This window comes from Notolepis coatsorum, assembly GCF_963971535.1.
Source record: "Notolepis coatsorum genome assembly, chromosome: 17".
Taxonomy (NCBI): Eukaryota; Metazoa; Chordata; class Actinopteri; order Aulopiformes; family Paralepididae; genus Notolepis; species Notolepis coatsorum.
Genome location: NC_140181.1, coordinates 108470354 through 108490760, shown reverse-complemented (window position 1 = coordinate 108490760; position 20407 = coordinate 108470354). Strand labels below are relative to the sequence as shown.

Below are 20407 nucleotides of genomic sequence, written 5' to 3'. Positions count from 1 at the left end.
GGTCATGACGGGAGAAGCTAAGAATCTGTTTTTCTGTCTTTTCTCCCACGGTGTGCCCGGGGCTGGATTTTGGGCTCGGTGTCTTTCCGTGTGCGTCACTGTCACCGGCCGTCCCGTCTCCTATCCGCTGGTCTCGCCGGCGACCATCAACTCCGGTGCGCCGGGCATTGGTGTAAAGACCTATAGAGCCTATAAGGAGGTGTTCGAGGGGAAAAAAGCACAATGGCGTGCGGAGGTGCAGGACGGGACGGGCCCACAGCGCATTGGCTGGACGCACGGCGGGGAGACATCGACCTGAGCTCAGGCAAAGTATAGCGCACACTCACATGCACGCACACAGATCGATGGAGATACAGGTACAGCAATATATTAAGGCCATGTGAACAAATCACTGACAATGGGCCTTCTGAAATTTGTATTAGTAGCTCCAAAGTTATCATAAAGTGTATAGGGTTTAGGTATACCTTTGAGACTGGGATTTAAATACATTTCAATATATACCCTGTTTTGAATCAACATAAAAAAAAAAAAAGAGAGCAGCCATAAAGGCACAAATATGGGTAATTATTTTTATTAAATACAGGATAGAATAGAAACAAGTGCATACGGTAGCACAGGCTGTGCACGCTGTTATATTACATAGAAATATGTTCCTCTGTCTGTGTAGGCACACACACACACACGTTTACATGCACGCACGCTGTGATAGGGGATAAACAATTCACTATTTTATCTGCATCGTTTGTGTTTATCTGCATCGTTTGTGTTTATCTGCATCGTTTGTGTGTGTTGACATTGCCATGGGTGAATTTACGTCAGTTAGTATCTTGTTATTGATAGTAGAGCTGGACTGTTTTTGCTCATCATCACATTGTATCAGCCACCAAAATACTCATCAATATTTACATAGATTGACACTTGTGTCTGTGATCAATACATAGCTACTGCCGGAGAAATTGGGCTGCTAAATGAGGATTAGAGATCAGTAACGTTTTGGTGGTGTTCGTTCAGTGATAACAACATTGGCTAAATAGCTAACAAAATGAATACAACATATAGCGTGGCTAACGACACAGAACAACATTAAAACAAGTGCATGCATGATTGTTTACAATAAGCGGGTGGTCAAAGGACTGACATAACGGGTAGATTGCCTGCACACCACGGGGCACACAGGGGTTCCGCGAGGTGCCTGATGGGAATGTTTCTTTAAGAACAACTATTGAACTAAACAAATAGTCTATCTAGTGCTTCATGTGTATACAATAAGTGCTTAATCTAATAACATGAACTAAAAAAAAAGAAGTCGATCAAAATGTCTTCACACGTTTCGTAAAGTTATTATAGGAACTTTATCAACTTGACGTCCGCGGCAGGCGTCATTGCTTTTACCAACAGGGTTCCCAACGCGGCTCTGGTTCGTTGTCGTTTACAAGGGAATACAAAGCGGCTGTCGTGATAATCACACAACAATACTTCCGGTCCGGTCGGTGGGCTTCATAATAAAAGTCTAGAACACCGGAAAAGACGGAGCGGTGGGCTTCAAAATAAAAGTCTAAAACACCGGAAAATAAGTTTATTTTGTACAGCGTTTTCCTCCACGAGTACTCGAGTACATCATGTGATCAATCGATCTGGATTATTTTTGCCCATCCCTAGTTTATCCTGTGCAGCAAGTCATATTGCCACACTGCCAGCGAGAGAATGTTTGTTGACATTCCTCATTAGAACATCTGAGATTAGAGTGTACTGGAGGCCCAGAGCGAGGGAGAGGGGTGACCTCTTTAATGCAACAGTAGAGAAACGTTTTGAAGTGTGTGTAAAGGTTAAACGCAGTTGTCATGACAACACGTCGCATGACAACCAGAAGGCGGGTTTATTGTTGAAAAGGATCCCCATTAGCTGTCGCCTGAGCTGAAGTCTCCATTCCAATAGAGATAGTGTATATTTTGGGCTTTATTTTGCTATACATTGTGGCGAGGGGAAGCCACTGTATATATATATATGTATATATATATGTTATGTGTATATATATATATATATATTGGGGGGAGAGACAGGTATAATGGGGGGGCAGACATCATTATCAACATCAGCTCACATATTTAAGTAGTGCATTCTTAGGTGGTATTTGAAAGACACTTTACTATTCAATTTACTTATGTTCAGTGGGCAGTTATTCCAATGATTGATGGCACGATGAACAACAGTCCTCTTTAAAGATTTTGGTATTGTATGAGAGGGCGCTGTCATCAGGTATCAGCGTAGTATGTGCGTTTCTCTTTAAGAGAGGCACACATTAGCCAGTCAAAACAATTTGGTTATGATCTATGTTGATCCTTGCTATAAGGCCATAAGTGACATTGTTATGGGATCCGTTCTGTTTTCCTTGTAAAGCAGCCATAATAGTCATTTCAGCCAATCCTCAGGGTGATGTTCCAGCTCCTTCCACGTCATATGTGTGTATTAACTGTCTTGCCGAACGAAAGATCGCTCTCACTTGGTGATCGGACATTTGTTTACATGGTCTGATTACCAACTGCGCATTCCTTATCAATTGATCAGTGTGAGGAATTAAAACTATCTTCCATTCCTTATTTCAAACTTTGGCCTCAGAACAAGTTATTGATTTAAAATTCCTCCTTAAAAGTACAGTGGGGCTCAATACACACAGTGATCGAAATGTGTTGGCTTAGCAAAGGGCGATAGAAGGAGTGGTTCAGAGGCAGGATGTTTAGCACACTGCCAGCGAGAGTGGGTTTTTATTTTTTGTTTATTTGGTTTGTCCAGTTCTATTCATATGTGATTTGGCATAGTATGGAATGTTGCCATAACAATGACAAAATGGAGCTATAATTTTGAAAATGGCTTTATCCAATGTTCAGATTTCTGTCCTGGAATTATATGCAAATTAGTGCATATTTAAGTAGATCAGGCCTCATGTGCATGTTTGAACATACAATTGTGAAAAAAAAAAAAAAAAAAGGGGTAGTGTCTTAATGTAAGTAGTGAACTGGGGAAGTTTCAGTGTGATATATATTAGTTCACCTGCAGTGTCTCCCCTTTAAGTTCAGTTCAGTCTTAGACCTGTCCTCTGGTAAGGAGGTGAGAACTACAACATGTCACCCCTGAGTGACAGTGTGATTGAATGACCTTCGTCCAGCTTCAGAATACAGTTTTTTATTATTAATTCTTTATTTTCTTTCTCTCTCTTTAATCTTATTCGTATGTCACAGGAGTGCACGTGATTGTGTTCAGTTGTGTTTGAGCCATGTACTGATAACATTACAAGTTATTGCTCATATTATATTATAAATCTCCCATAACAATAAGTATCAGAAAGAACAATATCATCTAAGAATGATTCGTTATTAAAAGATTTAGCTATGTACTGATGGTTTTTTCTTTCTTTTTTCTGTGGTGGGGTCTCGCTGAACGGTCTCTTCACTCTCCTTGCGGTCCGGGCACCCATCTCTGACCAAGAGGAGGACGCGCAGAGGACCACTGTCTGTACCAGGCTTCTGCAGTTACAGCGGTGACACATGGACAGTACTCCGTGACCATCAGATCTGTGAGACGGTTTCCAGCAGAACCTGACGGGGGAACCGACTACAGCTGATTACGGGGAGACAAGCTGGCCCAGCTAATCTACTGGACCAGAGCTCCACTCTGCAGCTACAGCATGGACACTGAGACAGTTTCTAGCAGGCCTGTTCCATCAGGGCCACAACCAAGGGCCTGAGTGGGGGGACCGACTACAGCTGGTTTCTGTGAAAGTAAGCTGTCCCAATCTGCTCCAGAACTAGGAGGCAGAGGGCCTATCGGCTAGTGAACGATGGGGCGCTAAGACCATCAACCGACAGCTGACTCCAGTCTGATAGGATCAGTGGTCCTGAGATAAAGATCTTAGAGACAGTTTCCAGCAGGTCTAAGCCATTCACCGGACAGGCTCCTTGCATCGGAGGGGAGGATCATCAGGACCGAGCCACGGCATACATGGACTGCAGAGGGGGGGTGCTTGGACCAGCGACCGGGGGAGGGAGAAGAGACCGTTTCCGGGATGAGGCAAGTTTTACCCACAATGCTTAGGTTTGAACCACAATACATGCAGATATTACAGTATCGTCCTAAAAGATGTTAGGTAATGATGTAATGAACTTTCTTTGATTCAGGTGGAGATTTTGTAATATGTTGTGCATTATAATAGTAACCAGTTATTTTTTTCATTCTTTGTGAGGAGTCTGCAGATTGTTTTTGTTTTGTTTTGGCTATCTCCCGGAGAATGCAGTCACGTGTATTCTGTTTTCGCTATGTTATATTTCGTGAGCGCAGTCTATCTTGCAAGGTACTGCCCTGTGTTTTCTTTTGTGATTTCAATTTTTCAGCTTGGTGGTGGGAGAAGTATGGCCTTGACAAAACCAGAGACTGGACACTGTACCCTTGAGTCCTCCGACCATCCGTCTGGGCATTTGCAAAGAGACGCTAATGAGGGTTGCTGTTATGACAACTTCTCTTTTGCACGTGACACGGGGTCTATGCAGAGGACCTTTTGTTTTTTAGATAATAAAAATAGTTTTTGCTGGGTTATTATAATCTGTGTTTGAATGATAATATTTTTTGTTGTCTTTATGAAATGATAAATGATTGTGATTAATAATTATCAAGAGGAGGGAACTGTCGTGGAATATATTATCATGTCATTATGAGTCTCTGTTATTTTATCATGTCATACAGCTTGAGTTTCAGTCCAACCAGATTTACTGGTTAATGTGTGTATGTCTCTTTAAGATACTCTATCATTCTCTCAGTCGTAATGAAGTTGCTGTTCCTACCAGCCATAGAGCTATAACGTTAGGTTATGACTATAACCAAGTTCTGTTAGTTAGGGGCGATGCTTGGCATCGCCTTCTGCACTATCTCGCGTACGTGCACGCGTACTGAATAAACCACAAATGTACCTCTAATACCAGTATTAGTCTGACCACACCCCTCATCAGCTTACCTTCATAAGCAGGTGTGTGGTCACCTGCTCTCCTCCTTCCCAAGCTTTCACCACAAGGTGAGGACAAGGGCTGCAGCGGCGTCCGATGCCAAGCATCGCCCCTAACTAACAGAACTTGGTTATAGTCATAACCTAACGTTCTGTATCGTTAGTGGCTTAGCTTGGCATCGCCTTCTGCACAAGGGAGGCCAAGCGGAGCCACTTGGCTGACAAATACACCCCGCTGACAGCCCCCCAAAACCATCAGAACAGGGAGGGCCGAGCCCCCCCGACCCCCCCTAATGGAGGGTAGCCCCCCTATTAGGGACGTCACGGGAGGGCGACGGACCCGACCGTGCGAAGAGGCACTCAAGCAACTCAACGCACAGGGTGAGCAGACCGTGGCTTGACCCACGACTACACACACGCACAACCCGCATGCCACCCGGGAACGAACGGAGGAACAACCTCGTTACTGCCCCCAGAATCACGGGGTCAAGGGCAAACCCAACCCCGTGGCAAGGCCGTAGCAGCGGAGCACGAAGGAAGACCCAGACCCACCAAAAGGACTGGACTCCCTGGAATGGGGGCCCGGAGAAGTCCATGATGCCAGCATCAAGACCCCACCAGGTGGGCACGTAGTGCCCCGCCCCCCACATCGCCAGCGTATTCGGACAAAGGCCCCTCAGTTACTGCACCTGGTATTCCCAGGCGGAACCAACCAGGCCAGTAAGCCGAGCGGGCCCCGTCCCCCCAATAGTACACCGCCTGGCACACTGACCCTGCAGAATAGGCAGGCAGCATGGCCGTAAGCACACAAAAAAGGTTAACCAACGGAAGCAGGCAGCGCACCGGGGAAAAACCAGGCAACAGGCTGTTAACCCTAGCCTGGAGACTGCGGACGAGACAGGCGCCAGAGGGGACAGCTGAACACAGCCGCCCCGGCGGAAGGAGCGTAAGCTGGCGGTGTTGCATGACCAAGCCTCCATTTAACAACCCCCACCCAGAGGGGTCGAGGCAGAGAAGGCTGACACGATTGGCAGACGTCATGAACGTGCAGGGGCACCCTCAACCGGTGAACCCGGGAGTTGACACTGCTCCAACACACCAGGGAACCAACCACCTCGGTGTTACCCAATGCGGTGGTTGTTCCTATAACCCCTCAAGAAAAAACTCCAAAACACACCTGCGGGTATACACCGGCTATACCGCAGTACAAGTGTTTCAGTTTCCAAAAAGGGTTAACCCAGGCCTACGGGTCGCAAACATCACTTCGGACCGGGCCTGGCGGTACGGGAAGCACAGGGTCACCAGAGGAGGTCAAAAAACCACCCCCACAGGCCCCTCTTCGCCATGCGTGAGAGAGGAGCGAAAAACAATGGAGAACCAGCCCCTAAGCACACCGTACCTGGTATTCCCCGGCGGTCTCCCAACCAAGTACTAACCAGGACCAACCTGTGTAGCGGCCGAGATCCGACGAGATCGAGCGCGTACAGAATGGCATGGCTGTAAGCCATGACGACAGTGCTGAGTAAAAACATACCCAACCAGGGTCTCCATAGCGCTTAACCCTGTGACACCCAGACCGACCTGGCATTTTTCCCCCTGAAAAAAGCCCAAGTCCCTCAGGGTACCAGAACAGCAGATCTGCATCCCCGGCGGACAACGGGTTCAACTGATCTGGACCAGCGTGACCAGAACCAGTCCCGTGCCCTAACCACGCCGACATGCCTACTCCAGGAGAAGGGCAGATATGCGTGTTGATCTTAACATGAAAAGAAGGCGCCACCCAGACGTCGGGACGAACCGCGCCTGGTGGCCCACCCCAAGGGCGTGAGACCCCACTACATATGTTCAGATCCATCCCGTCATCATCCCCCAGACATGAACGAGGATCCGTCGACAACCCACCCAGGTCATGGGATGTGGTCGCCGGAAGAGGAAAAACCCCCATCTCAGTTGCTTTATAAAAACGCTGTTTCAACCACAAGCAACTAAGGCGTGCCAGTCAATCGCCTGTTTACAGCGAGCTAGCACTATACGTGCGTCGGGACACACCCCCATCAATGAACAGGCTATTTAGACCTGTCATTGAATCCCCAAGGCGCCCAGGGGAACGACAAGAGGGGTGTGACACTCCCTAACTCCAACACTTCTGGAATAGAAAGAAGGAAGCATCAACAGTATGTATCCCAGTCTACACAGCCGGGGTAAAAAATGTTCACATTTTTACATCCCACCACCCTCCCATAGGAAAGAGACGGGGATCCCCAGAGAGACTTCCCACGCGAGCTGTACAGATTGAAAAGAATATATTGCACCTTGAGCCATGTAAAAAACTGGTTTTAGGGCCTCCGGGGAAGAGGCACCGAACCCATACACACTCAATAAACGAATTGAATCGAATATACATACAATAGAAAAGGACCCTTCTAGAGGGTCCACTCACTTTGACAATCTGAGGAGGAAGGCTCTGTACTCTGATGGAGGCTTCCTCACATGGATCACATGGAAGAAGGAGTCCGAACTCACAGAAGGCCTGAGTAGGCGCTTGGTGAGGAGGAGCCCTGACCACCCCCCCTGAAAACAGATCCATCACATGGACCTGAACAGCACACGGAAGTCCTACCAACAGAGACGCGCACGGTGACGTACTCTATGGCGGGGGAATTCCTGCGGTGCACACGCCCAATATACCAGGCCGTGGGACCAGGAACTCCCTCCCCCCCCCCCCCCCCCCCCCCCGTAACGTGCCGAACCGCCACGTGACGGGAACCTTGAAGGACAGGGGGTGTACCCCTGACCGACAGAACAATGGGGAGAGGAAAGGTTACCAGTTCACCCCTTTACGACCCCACACCCATGATACGACGTAACGACAAAAAGAGAATATGACACAGTCATAGTCAGCTCTATGAAGCGTTTCACAGCTCCACACAGCGCACGAGCTAACCTGCTATCTGATTTTTACTAAGGAAAAACACAGAATAGAGAGGGCTCTAAGAACCCCGGTCCAACATACACATGTGCTTCTGTGGCCAGTACAACCCAGTTGTAGGTCACATGACACACACAACCCATCATCATCACAATGAGAGAATACATCATTCTTGATTAGTATCGACCACAGGCCTTGCTAAGCACACATGACAGCAACCAAACCAATTTCCCTTTAGGAAATAAGTTTCTCCAGCAGATTTAGCACAACCTCAGCAATCAAGCTGAGAGTTACATCGTATCCCTACCACACAAAAGACACAATTAATGCACAACATGTCTGATAGGAGGTGATAAAGTCCCCAGGGAACCGGGGGGGGAAAAACACAATCCTCCTATTTTACCCTCAATACGGCCAGTTAAAACAGGAAAACCTGCTAATGTGTGAACTCACTGTCCATTGTCATTACAGTCTGAGAAAGAACATTCTTTTACTCACTCGTCACCAAGCATAGCTTCATAGGTTAGTTGCCTTAGTAGTGAGTACACGGTACACATAAACACCATGATGTTTCTCACACAACAACCAGATCAATACATCACGACCTGCACGGAGAAGCTACTGCCAGTGACAAAAACAGCTCACACACAACCCGCAACGTATCTCAAATGCATTGCAACAACACACGTTTTGGGAAAAAACACCGTCATTCACAATACATTTAGCAAGGTAAAACCAGAAGACGTGTTATGAGGGTCTGGCCAACCCCGTACCTGCCCGGAACGCAGATCAGCGAAGTGCAGTCACAAGCCACCGTAGAACACAGCCCTCTTTGTTGACGCAATCCCCGTCTAGGCTCAGGCAGGGTTGACGAACATCCCCTGTCAAGGATGACGTCGTGGTCAAGAGTGTAAAACATGTTAAAAATCAAAGCACGTTCAACAGAATAGCATCAAGCTAACGGCTGCTCCAACCGTTCGGGTGCTATCGCTTCCGCTCGCGAGACGCCGATCTACGACGCACGCGATCAGGAGCGAGCTCCCGGCGGCGCGCGAGAAGCCAAGCTACCCCGCGCCAGGCCACCGACCGGCTAACCGTAAGCTATGAACATGTAAACAATGACATAACACTCACCCAGACAGGCCGCCGTTCTGAACCCTCCTCACTTTTTAAGAGAAAAGAGAAAACAAGACGTCAACACCGCTTCACAACGGTGACATTAACACGTCCGGCGGAATCAGCACAGTACCAACTGGCCTGTATAGCTGACTTTGAACATGAATCTGCCGCTATCGCACATTACATGCACATATCCCCTCGTGAAGGAATACTCTCATTTGGATATGAAAGATGGGGTCTTAACACGGTGACAGAGAGAATCCACTCGTCCAGAACACACAGGGATCACCAGTGTCAATGGTCGCGGCCCACTAGTTAAAACTATAATGGTCGCCAGACCAAGGCCTTCTGTCGCCTAGACGGCTAAACAAAGGACCCTAGCCTGGGGCCGGTTTCCATAAACTTTGTCTAGTAGCCCCCATAGCACTAACAGACAAGTGGAGCCCGCCAGCAAACACTACTCACCCAACCTGGAACGCACCGCTCCTCACAACAGCGGCATGTCCGACAGTTCAGCTGTGGCCTGACAGGTTTCACCCCAACAAACACAGCAAGGAACTGCAGTTGAGAAGCATGCAGCGGCGTGCTCCCAATACGAAAACCGGTGGAGGGTTTGTAGAATGATCATCATCTTCTAGACACTCCAGTACGAAGACAATATCGCCGTATTTTCTCGAAAATAGTGAGAGAGAAAATAAAGATATGATGTCAACGTATCCTTGTTTCCCAAGCTGTTCCTAATCCAATTTCTTCCATCATGGTGTCAAGTGTGGGGATCTACCGAGGCACCTCTTCCTTGTGGTGAAAGCGAGAAGGAGGAGAGCAGGTGACCACACACCTGCTTATGAAGGTAAGCTGATGAGGGGTGTGGTCAGACTAATACTGGTATTAGAGGTACATTTGTGGTTTATTCAGTACGCGTGCACGTACGCGAGATAGTGCAGAAGGCGATGCCAAGCTAAGCCACTAACGATACAGAACCCAAGGTCATGGGAACTGTAAGATGGAGCTGTTTTTTCCTTCCAGGCTTAGCCATAACATAGTCGTATTATTAATTTCTCTAACCAGCCATTTTGTTTTCTTCTACGTAATTTCATGTATTCAATTGTGTGTCGGACGAGGCCTCGAGGCCAGTCCCCTGTCAGACGCTAGTGGGTTAACATGTCTGCCTCTGGGGGGGGTGACTGGTCTGGCAGCGTGGCCACGCTGTCATGAACTGTCTTTATTAAATAAACCTTTCTATTATTATTAATAATGACTCAGAATGATTAATGTAAGCGGCTCATCGTTTGTCCTTTAATAATTCCCATTACATCACTGTTAGGACTATCTGACTCTTAATAATAATCACTGTTAGGACTATCTGACTCTTAATAATAAACACTATTAGGACTATCTGACTCTTAATAATAATCACTGTTAGGACTATCTGACTCTTAATAATAATCACTGTTAGGACTATCTGACTCTTAATAATAATCACTGTTAGGACTGTCCGACTCTTAATAATAAACACTGTTAGGACTGTTAATCACTATTATCATTACTACTTGCACTTTGTTCCATGTTCTATTTTTATTACTACCTATCCTACCTGTCTTTCTTTTTTTTTATTTTTTATTTTTTTTATTATTTTTTAAACACACATATAAACAAACATGACAACACACGATAAGATACACAAGCATTAATATACAGTGTATATCCAACGAAATTACCATTTATACCAATGTCTTATACAGGATATACCCCTAATACCTGTTATCTAAAAACCTACACATTATGCTCCAGCTCGAACCCCCCCCTCCCGGACCCCTCTTTGGATAGTACCTCCATTATCCCCCGCTCCTAACCAGACACTACCATTATAAGCTAGCTTTTATTCTCTCCACCACTTCTAACCACATTGACATTTTGGATTCATTGAGACCCAGAATTCTTGCTGTAGATATTTCTTGATAAATCACATCGAGATATGTAAGAAACCAAACTTTCCGGCACATTTTTTCCAGTTGAAACCAGCGTGATGCGATCAGCTTTTTAGCTACTGTGATACCCGATAAAACCAATCTCTTTAGCTGTGGATTTACTGCAAACTCAAAAACATCATTCAATAGTAATACAGAGGGGTGTACAGGTATATTCCAAGATACAAGTTTTGATAATTGTTGGGTCACATCTTTCCAGAATGTCTTAACTGGTGGGCAGTCCCAATACATGTGCATAAAATGTCCCTTCGTCCCCATTTGTACATTGGGAGCATTTGGAGTCTTGTTTAAGACCCATTCTGTTCAGTCTTATAGGAGTCAAGTATGTCCTGTGAATATAGTTAAGATTGATTTGTTGATGGTCCGGGTTCCTTGATGTAAGTCGGACATTTGCCCAGGCTCCTTGCCAATCAAAGTCACTTTCCAGGTCTGGTATATCCCTCCTCCAGACAGAGTCTAGTTGGAGGGTTTCATACGAGGACGTTAGTAATTGATGATAAAAATCTGAAACAAAACCTCTCGATGTCTCTCTTTCATAGAAGAATTTGTGGTATCTGTGGTGTTCAATTGGTATGTCTAATGGAACACCGTGAGACTTCAAACATAGCCGTAACTGTATGTAAAAAAGCCATGTGGACTTGGTGAGATTACATTTTTTGCATATTTCTCCATAACTACAAAAACCCTGTTTGTTAAAAATGTCCCCTAATGAGTGTATGCCTTGCTCTTCCCATATAGGGAATCTTATAGGTCGTTTTTCAATTAAGAGTGCATTGTTATTGAATAAGGGAGTATGATTGTGCCATTTATGTGGGTTAGGATATTTTTTTTGTGTTTCACGCCATATCCGGATCGCATGGGTAATTATGGGGCCAAATTTCCGTTCACAATGTTTGATTGGTAGTTTAGTGTATGCTATGTCCTTCAGTCTATGTGGGGCTACTATGTTTTCTTCTAATTTTCTCCAGGATACTAATGCTTGGGGATCAAACCATGTTGTCAATGGTCTTAATGTGTACGCCTTAAAATAGTGGAAAAAATCTGGAAATGCCATGCCACCGTCTGCTTTATTTCTCTGTGCGGTGGATCTTTTTATACGTGGTGGTTTGTTATTCCAAATAAATTTGTATGTGGAGGAGTGTAATCTTGTCAAGTAACACTCTGGAGGGGGTAACGGTAGCATTGAACTGAAGAAGTTGATTCTAGGTAGTACATCCATCTTAACTATTGATATCCGTGCCTGTACTGAGTTTTTAAGTTTTGCCCACCTATCAAGGTCGTCTTTGATTTTGTTTTGGATTTTTGTGTAATTGTGCTTCACCGTTTGTCTTATGGTGGGGAATATTTCCACTCCCAAGCATCTAAAATGTTTTACCATAGGTATCTCTCCTGGGAGGGTTATATCTTTTTTTGCAGGGGTGTTAAGTGGAAGGAAAGCCGACTTCGGCCAATTTATCTTAAATCCCGATAAATCACCAAAGTTCTCAATCAACTTGAGCAGATGAGGCAATGTGGTGTTGGGGTTTTGCATGAACAATATTACGTCGTCCGCATATAAACTAATTTTATGTTGTGTGCCCTTGATTACGATTGGTTCTATGGATTGGGATTGTCTTATATATTGTGCTAAAGGCTCTAATGATAGATCGAATAGTCCGGGACTAAGAGGGCCACCCTGTCTGGCTGAGTGTGATACCGGAAAGATTTTGGAGATGATTGTACCTGTTGTAATCATGGACGATGGGTCTTTGTATAATACTTTAATCATATCAATGAATCCTTTTCCTAACCCCATCCTTTCTAATACTGCCCATAGATACGACCATTCCAGCCTGTCGAAGGCTTTCATAGCATCCAGGGACAGCATCGCCTTAGGTATGGTGTCGTCCTTGTCGGCATCTAGTACGTGCAGTATTCGTCTTATGTTATCAGTGATCAGGCGGCCTCTTATGAAGCCAGTTTGGTCCGGATGAACTAAAGACGTCATATGCTTTTGTAATCTGATGGCTAATACCTTAGAGTACAGTTTGATATCGGTTCCGAGGAGGCTTAAGGGTCTGTAACTACCGCACTCTGTGGGGTCTTTGTCTTTTTTGAGAAGGACTGTTATGAGTGCAATATTGTCGTTTTTATGGAAGTTCCCCTCCTTGACTGAGTATAAGATCATATTTAGTAATAAGGGACCAATTATGTCCCAACAAGAAAGGTACATTTCAGGTGGGATACCGTCTCTTCCAGGAGCCTTACCACTTTGCATTTCGGATATGGCCTTCTTGAGTTCCTCTAGTGTGATCGGTGTTTCTAACTGTTTAGCGTCATCCTCTGAAAGTTTAGGGAGAATAATTTGATTAAGATATGTGTCCATTTTGTTTTGATCGAAGGTCGTTTCTGATTTATATAAGTCGGAGTAGAATTCTTTGAATGTATAGTTTATTTTTTCAGGGTCTGTTTCAAGTACTTGTTGTGCTCTAATGGTAGTTATATCTGCAAATTTTGCATTAATTCTTAATCGCATGGCTAATAGGTGACTAGGTTTAGAACCTTGGGAGTACTGCTGTTGTCTTGTGCTGCGTATTTGTATTTCCGATTGTTGTCTGTATATGGCATTGATCTCTATTTTTAGTACGTTAACTTGATTTTCTAGTCGAGTTGAGTTGTTGTATTTTAAAGAATTAAATAACGTTGAGTAAAGCGTTTCCAGTTCAGACAGTTTTGTGCATTGATTCTTGCGCATTTTGGAGGAAAAGCTATCAGTGAAATCCTTGATCATTCCCTTTACCGACATCCATATTATTCTGGGGTCTTGCACCGAGTTTGCATTCTCCCGTAGGAATACTATAAGAGCTTCTTTGAGTTGTGTAATGAATTCCTTGTTATTAAGCAGCATCGATTTAAATCGCCATCTTGGGGCTCGGGAAGATAGTATACCAAATGTTCCTTTTAGGAGTAAATAACAGTGATCTGATAGTGCATTGGGTATCATTTCCACTTCATATTTATCAAATAGTCTCGGGGATGCAAAGACATAATCTATTCTGGATAATGTGTTATGTCTCGCAGATCGACAAGAGTACTTTCGGGTCGTGGGATTAAGTGATCGCCATAAGTCATTTACACCTGTAATCTTCGATCTTTAATGCTTTAGATGAATTCTTTTGTTCGCTGGAAAAGGCGAGGTAAGATTTGTCCATCCTTGGATTCCAAATGGCATTAAAATCTGCACCTATTATAAATGAGTAATCGGGAAGGTCTAACATTGCATTGGTTAGTGTAGAGAAGAAACCCTCTTCGTACAAATTTGGAGCATATACCGCTGCCAACGCTATTTTCCTGTTATTGTGTACAATCATAGCTATAGTTATACGACCATCTGCATCCGACCATACTCCCTTTAATTCAATATTTAACTTACGTCTAACGACTATGGCTACACCTCGAGTTCTCGTACCAAAAGAAGAGTGACTAATATTATGATATGTGTTGTCCGCTAACGTATCTATGTCTTCCTCTAAAATGTGAGTTTCGCTTAGTAGAGCCACGTCCACATGTTCTTTTTTCATCAGTGTGAGCACGCTTTTGCGTTTGTGTTGTTTATTTATCCCACCAGTGTTCCATATCATTATATTCAAACTAGCCATAATCTATACATGTTGTTATGTAGTTTTTGGTAATGCTTCTGGAGTCCGAAGCTACAATAGATGTACATCCAATTATTGAGGTCCCGTTGAGAGCCGAGCTTAAAAACATATATATATACAAATAAAAAAAAACTTTTTCCCCCTCTCCCAGAGAGTCGTACAGGCCTGTGTTCCATAGACACATCCTCCGCGTATGACTCCCTCCCTTAGGCCACCGGATTGCCCAAACTGAGCTTTGTAATCCTACTCTTCCTATGCTAATTGCCATAGTATCTAACATTTTCATTCTAATTCAATAGAATGTCGCTTTTGGTCTTGCGCCTTCCCTTAATGTAGTAAAATATTATGAAAAATGAAAAAAAGAATACCTTCATTGATATATTCATTTGAACCTTCTACTAACTTATCTAGGAAACATCAGAAAAAGGAAAAGATTGGAGACAAACACTAACACCTTAAAATGAAGAAAAATAGAAAAGAACAATGTAAGATAAAAAAAGGGAGTGAGAGCTAGAATAAAATTGAATACATAGATAAAAGAGAAAAACAGAGACTTTTAGAGCTACATTGTGCCAATCTCTAAATCAGTGGAGTGATTATTTAAATTATTAGAATAACCTTGTTGTGCTCATACATTTAGGTGTGGCTGATTTTTTTTAAAGCCTTATTAAGGCCTGAATAAACTTCAGTCAATTGATCATATGCTTATACACACCGGATGTTAATGTTAAAGTTGCAGGCCTTCCTGTCTTTCTTCTATTACCCTGCCCAAACCTGTACTTTGATTGATTGATTGAAAACTTTATTAACAGATTGCAGAATGGGTACAATACAGTACAGCTCAATACACACAATTGTTAAGGGGATGCAGACCAGAGAAAGACTTTCGTCTTGTTTCCACCAGGGTCCCCCATTTTCAATTCATCAGGACATATATGACATACATGACATACAGATAGTCAGTACTGCTACATCTATACATTTATGACATACCAGATTTGCAAATACAGTACTGTTTGTGATACAGAAGGAGTCAAGAAAAGGGAGTATATACATTTGACGTAGAAACTGTACATTGGAGGAGGTTGGGTGGGGGGGGTTGGGTACACTGGGATATTGACAACCATACTGGGTAATTTACATTGGAGGTGGTTGGGGGGGGGGGGGGGGGGGGCACACTGTATAAGCAAGCAAAACTGTACATTGAGGGGGGGGAGACTCTGTACAAACAAACAAAATTGTACATTGGACTATTGACAAAACCATACTAGGTAAATGACTGTACATTGGAGGGGGTTGGGTTAGGATATTTACAGGGGCCAGTGTTGAATTGCAGTCTCCCGTAGGTGTCTCTTGAGAGAGGTTTTGAAAGTGGGTAGTGATCCACATTCCTTTACAGCTTTGGGTAGGGCGTTCCACATTGATGTGGCATAATTGCGAAACGTGTTTAGTCCCTTATTTGAGCCGAATCTGGGTTTAACATGATTTGTGGAGCTCCCTCTGGTGTTGTGATCGTGGTATTCACTGACCTTTGGGAAGTATTTTGCCATGTACATGGGTACCTTGGTCGTGTAGTGTATCTTGTAGACCAGGCCCATTGCAAGTTGCTGTACTCTGTCATCTACTCTAAGCCATCCTAGGTTGTCAAAGTGGGCAGGGGTGAGGTGGGTTCTAGGAGTAAGGTCAAGCAGTAGTCTGACCAGTTTGTTTTGAGATGTTTGTAATGGAGCTCCTCCTGGTGGAGGAGGCGAAGAGGCACCGAGGCGCCCAGCTCCTCAGCATCTCGACGACGCGCTGCATGAACTTCTGTCCCGCGAAGGCGTAGATCACGGGGTTCAGGCAGCAGTGAACAAACGCGATGGTCTCTGTGACTTGTATGGCCAGTTTCATGCCCTCCCCCTCGCCCGGCGGTGGAGGAGGTGAAGGCGACCGCAGGAAGAGCAGGAAGACCACGACGTTGTACGGCATCCAGAAGCAGAAGAAGACGACCACAACAACGATGATCAGCTTTATGGCGCGGTGCCTCTTTGTGCTCCTGAGGGCCAGCAGCCTGGGGAAGATCCTGGAGTAGCAGAACACCATCACCAGCAAGGGAACCAGGAAGCCCAGGATGTTCATCTCTAGCAGGTCGAACTCTTCCCAGTGGCTGCCCTTGGGGTAGCGGGTGATGCACACAGAGCGTCCGCTCACCTCCTTCGATGAGGTGAAGATGAGGGTGGGCAGGGAGACGAGGAGGCTCAGCGTCCACACCGACAGGGACAGGCGAACGCCCAGCCCCACCGTGCGGTGGCACGCCGAGGTGTGAGGGTGCAGGATGCCGGTGTAGCGGTCCAGCGTCATGGCGACCATGAAGAAGATGCTGCCGTAGAAGCCGAGTTTGTAGATCACCGCGGTGAGGCGGCACAGGAAGTCTCCGAAGACCCACGAGAGGACGGCGGCGTAGTGGGCGAGGAAGGGCAGCGAGAAGATGAAGAGGAGGTCGGCGAGGGCCAGGTTGAGGAGGCAGATGTCCGTCAGGTTGGTCTGCTTGCGGTGTTTCGCCAGAACGCACACCACCAGGCTGTTACCTAGGAGGGCGTGATAAGAAGTAGTTTAAGTGATTTTCTCATCTAGATCGCATTCGTGTCTCTGAACTGAATTTAATGTAACGTATATTATAACCATCTGCACGGTTGCTTACACTGTTTATTTTCCCTCATATTTTTATACTCAGTTAATTATACTGTTTACACTGTTTATTTTTCTCATGTTTTTATATTCAGATCTAATTGTATTGCCTACATTTATGTATTTATTCTATTACCCTGCCCATACCTGTACCTCCCCTCCCCCATGCTGCTGTGACGCCCGGTCACCACACACACATTATAATTATAAGTGAAAATGTTTTTCCTTTGTTTCCCCCTTGGTACCCACTAGGTAACAAAGTCCCTTAACTTTACACTTTAATACTCTTTAAAATTTAACTGAAGGAGGTGAAGGAGCTGAAGGAACTGAAGGAACTGAAGGAGGTGAAGAAGCTGAAGGAGCTGAAGGAACTGAAGGAGCTGAAGGAACTGAAGGAGGTGAAGAAGCTGAAGGAGCTGAAGGAACTGAAGGAACTGAAGGAGCTGAAGGAGCTGAAGGAGGTGAAGGAGCTGAAGGCGGTGAAGGAGGTGAAGGAACTGAAGGAGGTGAAGGAGCTGAAGGAGGTGAAGGAGCTGAAGGAGCTGAAGGAGCTGAAGGAGGTGAAGGAACTGAAGGAGCTGAAGGAGCTGAAGGGGGTGAAGGAACTGAAGGAGGTGAAGGAGCTGAAGGAGGTGAAGGAGCTGAAGGAGCTGAAGGAGCTGAAGGAGCTGAAGGAGGTGAAGGAGCTGAAGGAGCTGAAGGAGGTGAAGGAGCTGAAGGCGGTGAAGGAGGTGAAGGAACTGAAGGAGGTGAAGGAGATGGAGGAGCTGAAGGAGGTGAAGGAGTTGAAGGAGCTGAAGGAGGTGAAGGAACTGAAGGAGCTGAAGGAGCTGAAGGAGGTGAAGGAACTGAAGGAGGTGAAGGAACTGAAGGAGATGAAGGAGGTGAAGGAGGTGAAGGAGGTGAAGGAGATGAAGGAGCTGAAGGGATGAAGGAGGTGAAGGAGGTGAAGGAACTGAAGGAGCTGAAGGAGGTGAAGGAACTGAAGGAGATGAAGGAGGTGAAGGAGCTGAAGGAGCTGAAGGAGGTGAAGGAGGTGAAGGGCTGAAGGAGGTGAAGGGCTGAAGGAGGTGAAGGAGATGAAGGAGCTGAAGGAGGTGAAGGAGGTGAAGGAGCTGAAGAAGGTGAAGGAGGTGAAGGAGGTGAAGGAGATGAAGGAGCTGAAGGAGGTGAAGGAGGTGAAGGAGCTGAAGGAGGTGAAGGAGATGAAGGGCTGAAGGAGGTGAAGGAGGTGAAGGAGATGAAGGGGGTGAAGGGGGTGAAGGAGCTGAAGGAGGTGAAGTAGGTGAAGGAGATGAAGGAGCTGAAGGAACTGAAGGAGCTGAAGGAGGTGAAGGAGGTGAAGGGGGTGAAGGAGCTGAAGGAGGTGAAGGAGCTGAAGGAGCTGAAGGAGGTGAAGGAGGTGAAGGAGGTGAAGGGGGTGAAGGAGCTGAAGGAGCTGAAGGAACTGAAGGAGCTGAAGGAGGTGAAGGAGCTGAAGGAACTGAAGGAGCTGAAGGAGGTGAAGGAACTGAAGGAGCTGAAGGAGCTGAAGGAGCTGAAGGAGCTGAAGGAACTGAAGGAGCTGAAGGAGGTGAAGGAACTGAAGGAGCTGAAGGAGCTGAAGGAGCTGAAGGAGGTGAAGGAGGTGAAGGAGGTGAAGGGGGTGAAGGAGCTGAAGGAGCTGAAGGAACTGAAGGAGCTGAAGGAGGTGAAGGAGCTGAAGGAGCTGAAGGAGCTGAAGGAGCTGAAGGAGGTGAAGGAACTGAAGGAGCTGAAGGAGCTGAAGGAGGTGAAGGAGGTGAAGGAGCTGAAGGAGCTGAAGGAGGTGAAGGAGGTGAAGGAACTGAAGGAGGTGAAGGAGCTGAAGGAGCTGAAGGAGCTGAAGGAGGTGAAGGAGGTGAAGGAACTGAAGGAGGTGAAGGAGGTGAAGGAGGTGAAGGAACTGAAGGAGGTGAAGGAGCTGAAGGAACTGAAGGCACTGAAGGAGCTGAATGAGGTGAAGGAACTGAAGGAACTGAAGGAGGTGAAGGAGGTGAAGGAACTGAAGGAGGTGAAGGAGCTGAATGAGGTGAAGGAGGTGAAGGAGCTGAAGGAGCTGAAGGAGGTGAAGCAGCTGAAGGGGGTGAAGGAGCTGAAGGAGCTGAATGAGCTGAAGGAGGTGAAGGAACTGAAGGAGGTGAAGGAGCTTAAGGAGGTGAAGGAGGTGAAGGAGCTGAAGGAGGTGAAGTAGGTGAAGTAGGTGAAGGAGGTGAAGGAACTGAAGGAGGTGAAGGAGGTGAAGGAGGTGAAGGAACTGAAGGCGCTGAAGGAGGTGAAGGAACTGAAGGAGCTGAAGGAGGTGAAGGAACTGAAGGAGGTGAAGGAGGTGAAGGAGCTGAAGGAGGTGAAGGAGGTGAAGGAGCTGAAGGGCTGAAGGAGGTGAAGGAGGTGAAGGAACTGAAGGAGATGAAGGAGGTGAAGGAGGTGAAGGAGCTGAAGGAGGTGAAGGAGGTGAAGGAGCTGAAGGGCTGAAGGAGGTGAAGGAGGTGAAGGAACTGAAGGAGCTGAAGGAGCTGAAGGAGGTGAAGGAACTGAAGGAGATGAAGGAGGTGAAGGAGCTGAAGGAGCTGAAGGAGGTGAAGGAGCTGAAGGGCTGAAGGAGATGAAGGAGCTGAAGGAGCTGAAGGAGGTGAAGGATGTGAAGGAGCTGAAGAAGGTGAAGGAGGTGAAGGAGGTGAAGGGCTGAAGGAGGTGAAGGAGGTGAAGGAACTGAAGGAGCTGAAGGAGCTGAAGGAGGTGAAGGAACTGAAGGAGGTGAAGGAGCTGAAGGAGCTGAAGGAGGTGAAGGAGGTGAAGGAGCTGAAGGGCTGAAGGAGGTGAAGGAGATGAAGGAGCTGAAGGAGCTGAAGGAGGTGAAGGATGTGAAGGAGCTGAAGAAGGTGAAGGAGGTGAAGGAGGTGAAGGAGGTGAAGGAGCTGAAGGAGGTGAAGGAGGTGAAGGAGGTGAAGGAGCTGAAGAAGGTGAAGGAGGTGAAGGAGGTGAAGGAGGTGAAGGAGCTGAAGGAGGTGAAGGAGGTGAAGGAGGTGAAGGAGGTGAAGGAGATGAAGGAGCTGAA

General features: G+C 46.1%; 1 protein-coding gene across 1 annotated transcript in view; it reads right to left on the bottom strand.

Moving 5' to 3' along the window:
- LOC311243424 (C-C chemokine receptor type 3-like) overlaps window positions 1-20407 on the bottom strand; it is a gene marked incomplete at both ends in the record, with an annotated part of 53373 nt that overhangs the window by 22655 nt on the left and 10311 nt on the right. Inside the window, one exon of the mRNA XM_084332655.1 lies at window positions 16424-17231. Within this exon, the coding sequence (XP_084188781.1) occupies window positions 16424-17231 (808 nt within the window). The remainder of the gene's footprint in view (window positions 1-16423; window positions 17232-20407) is intronic.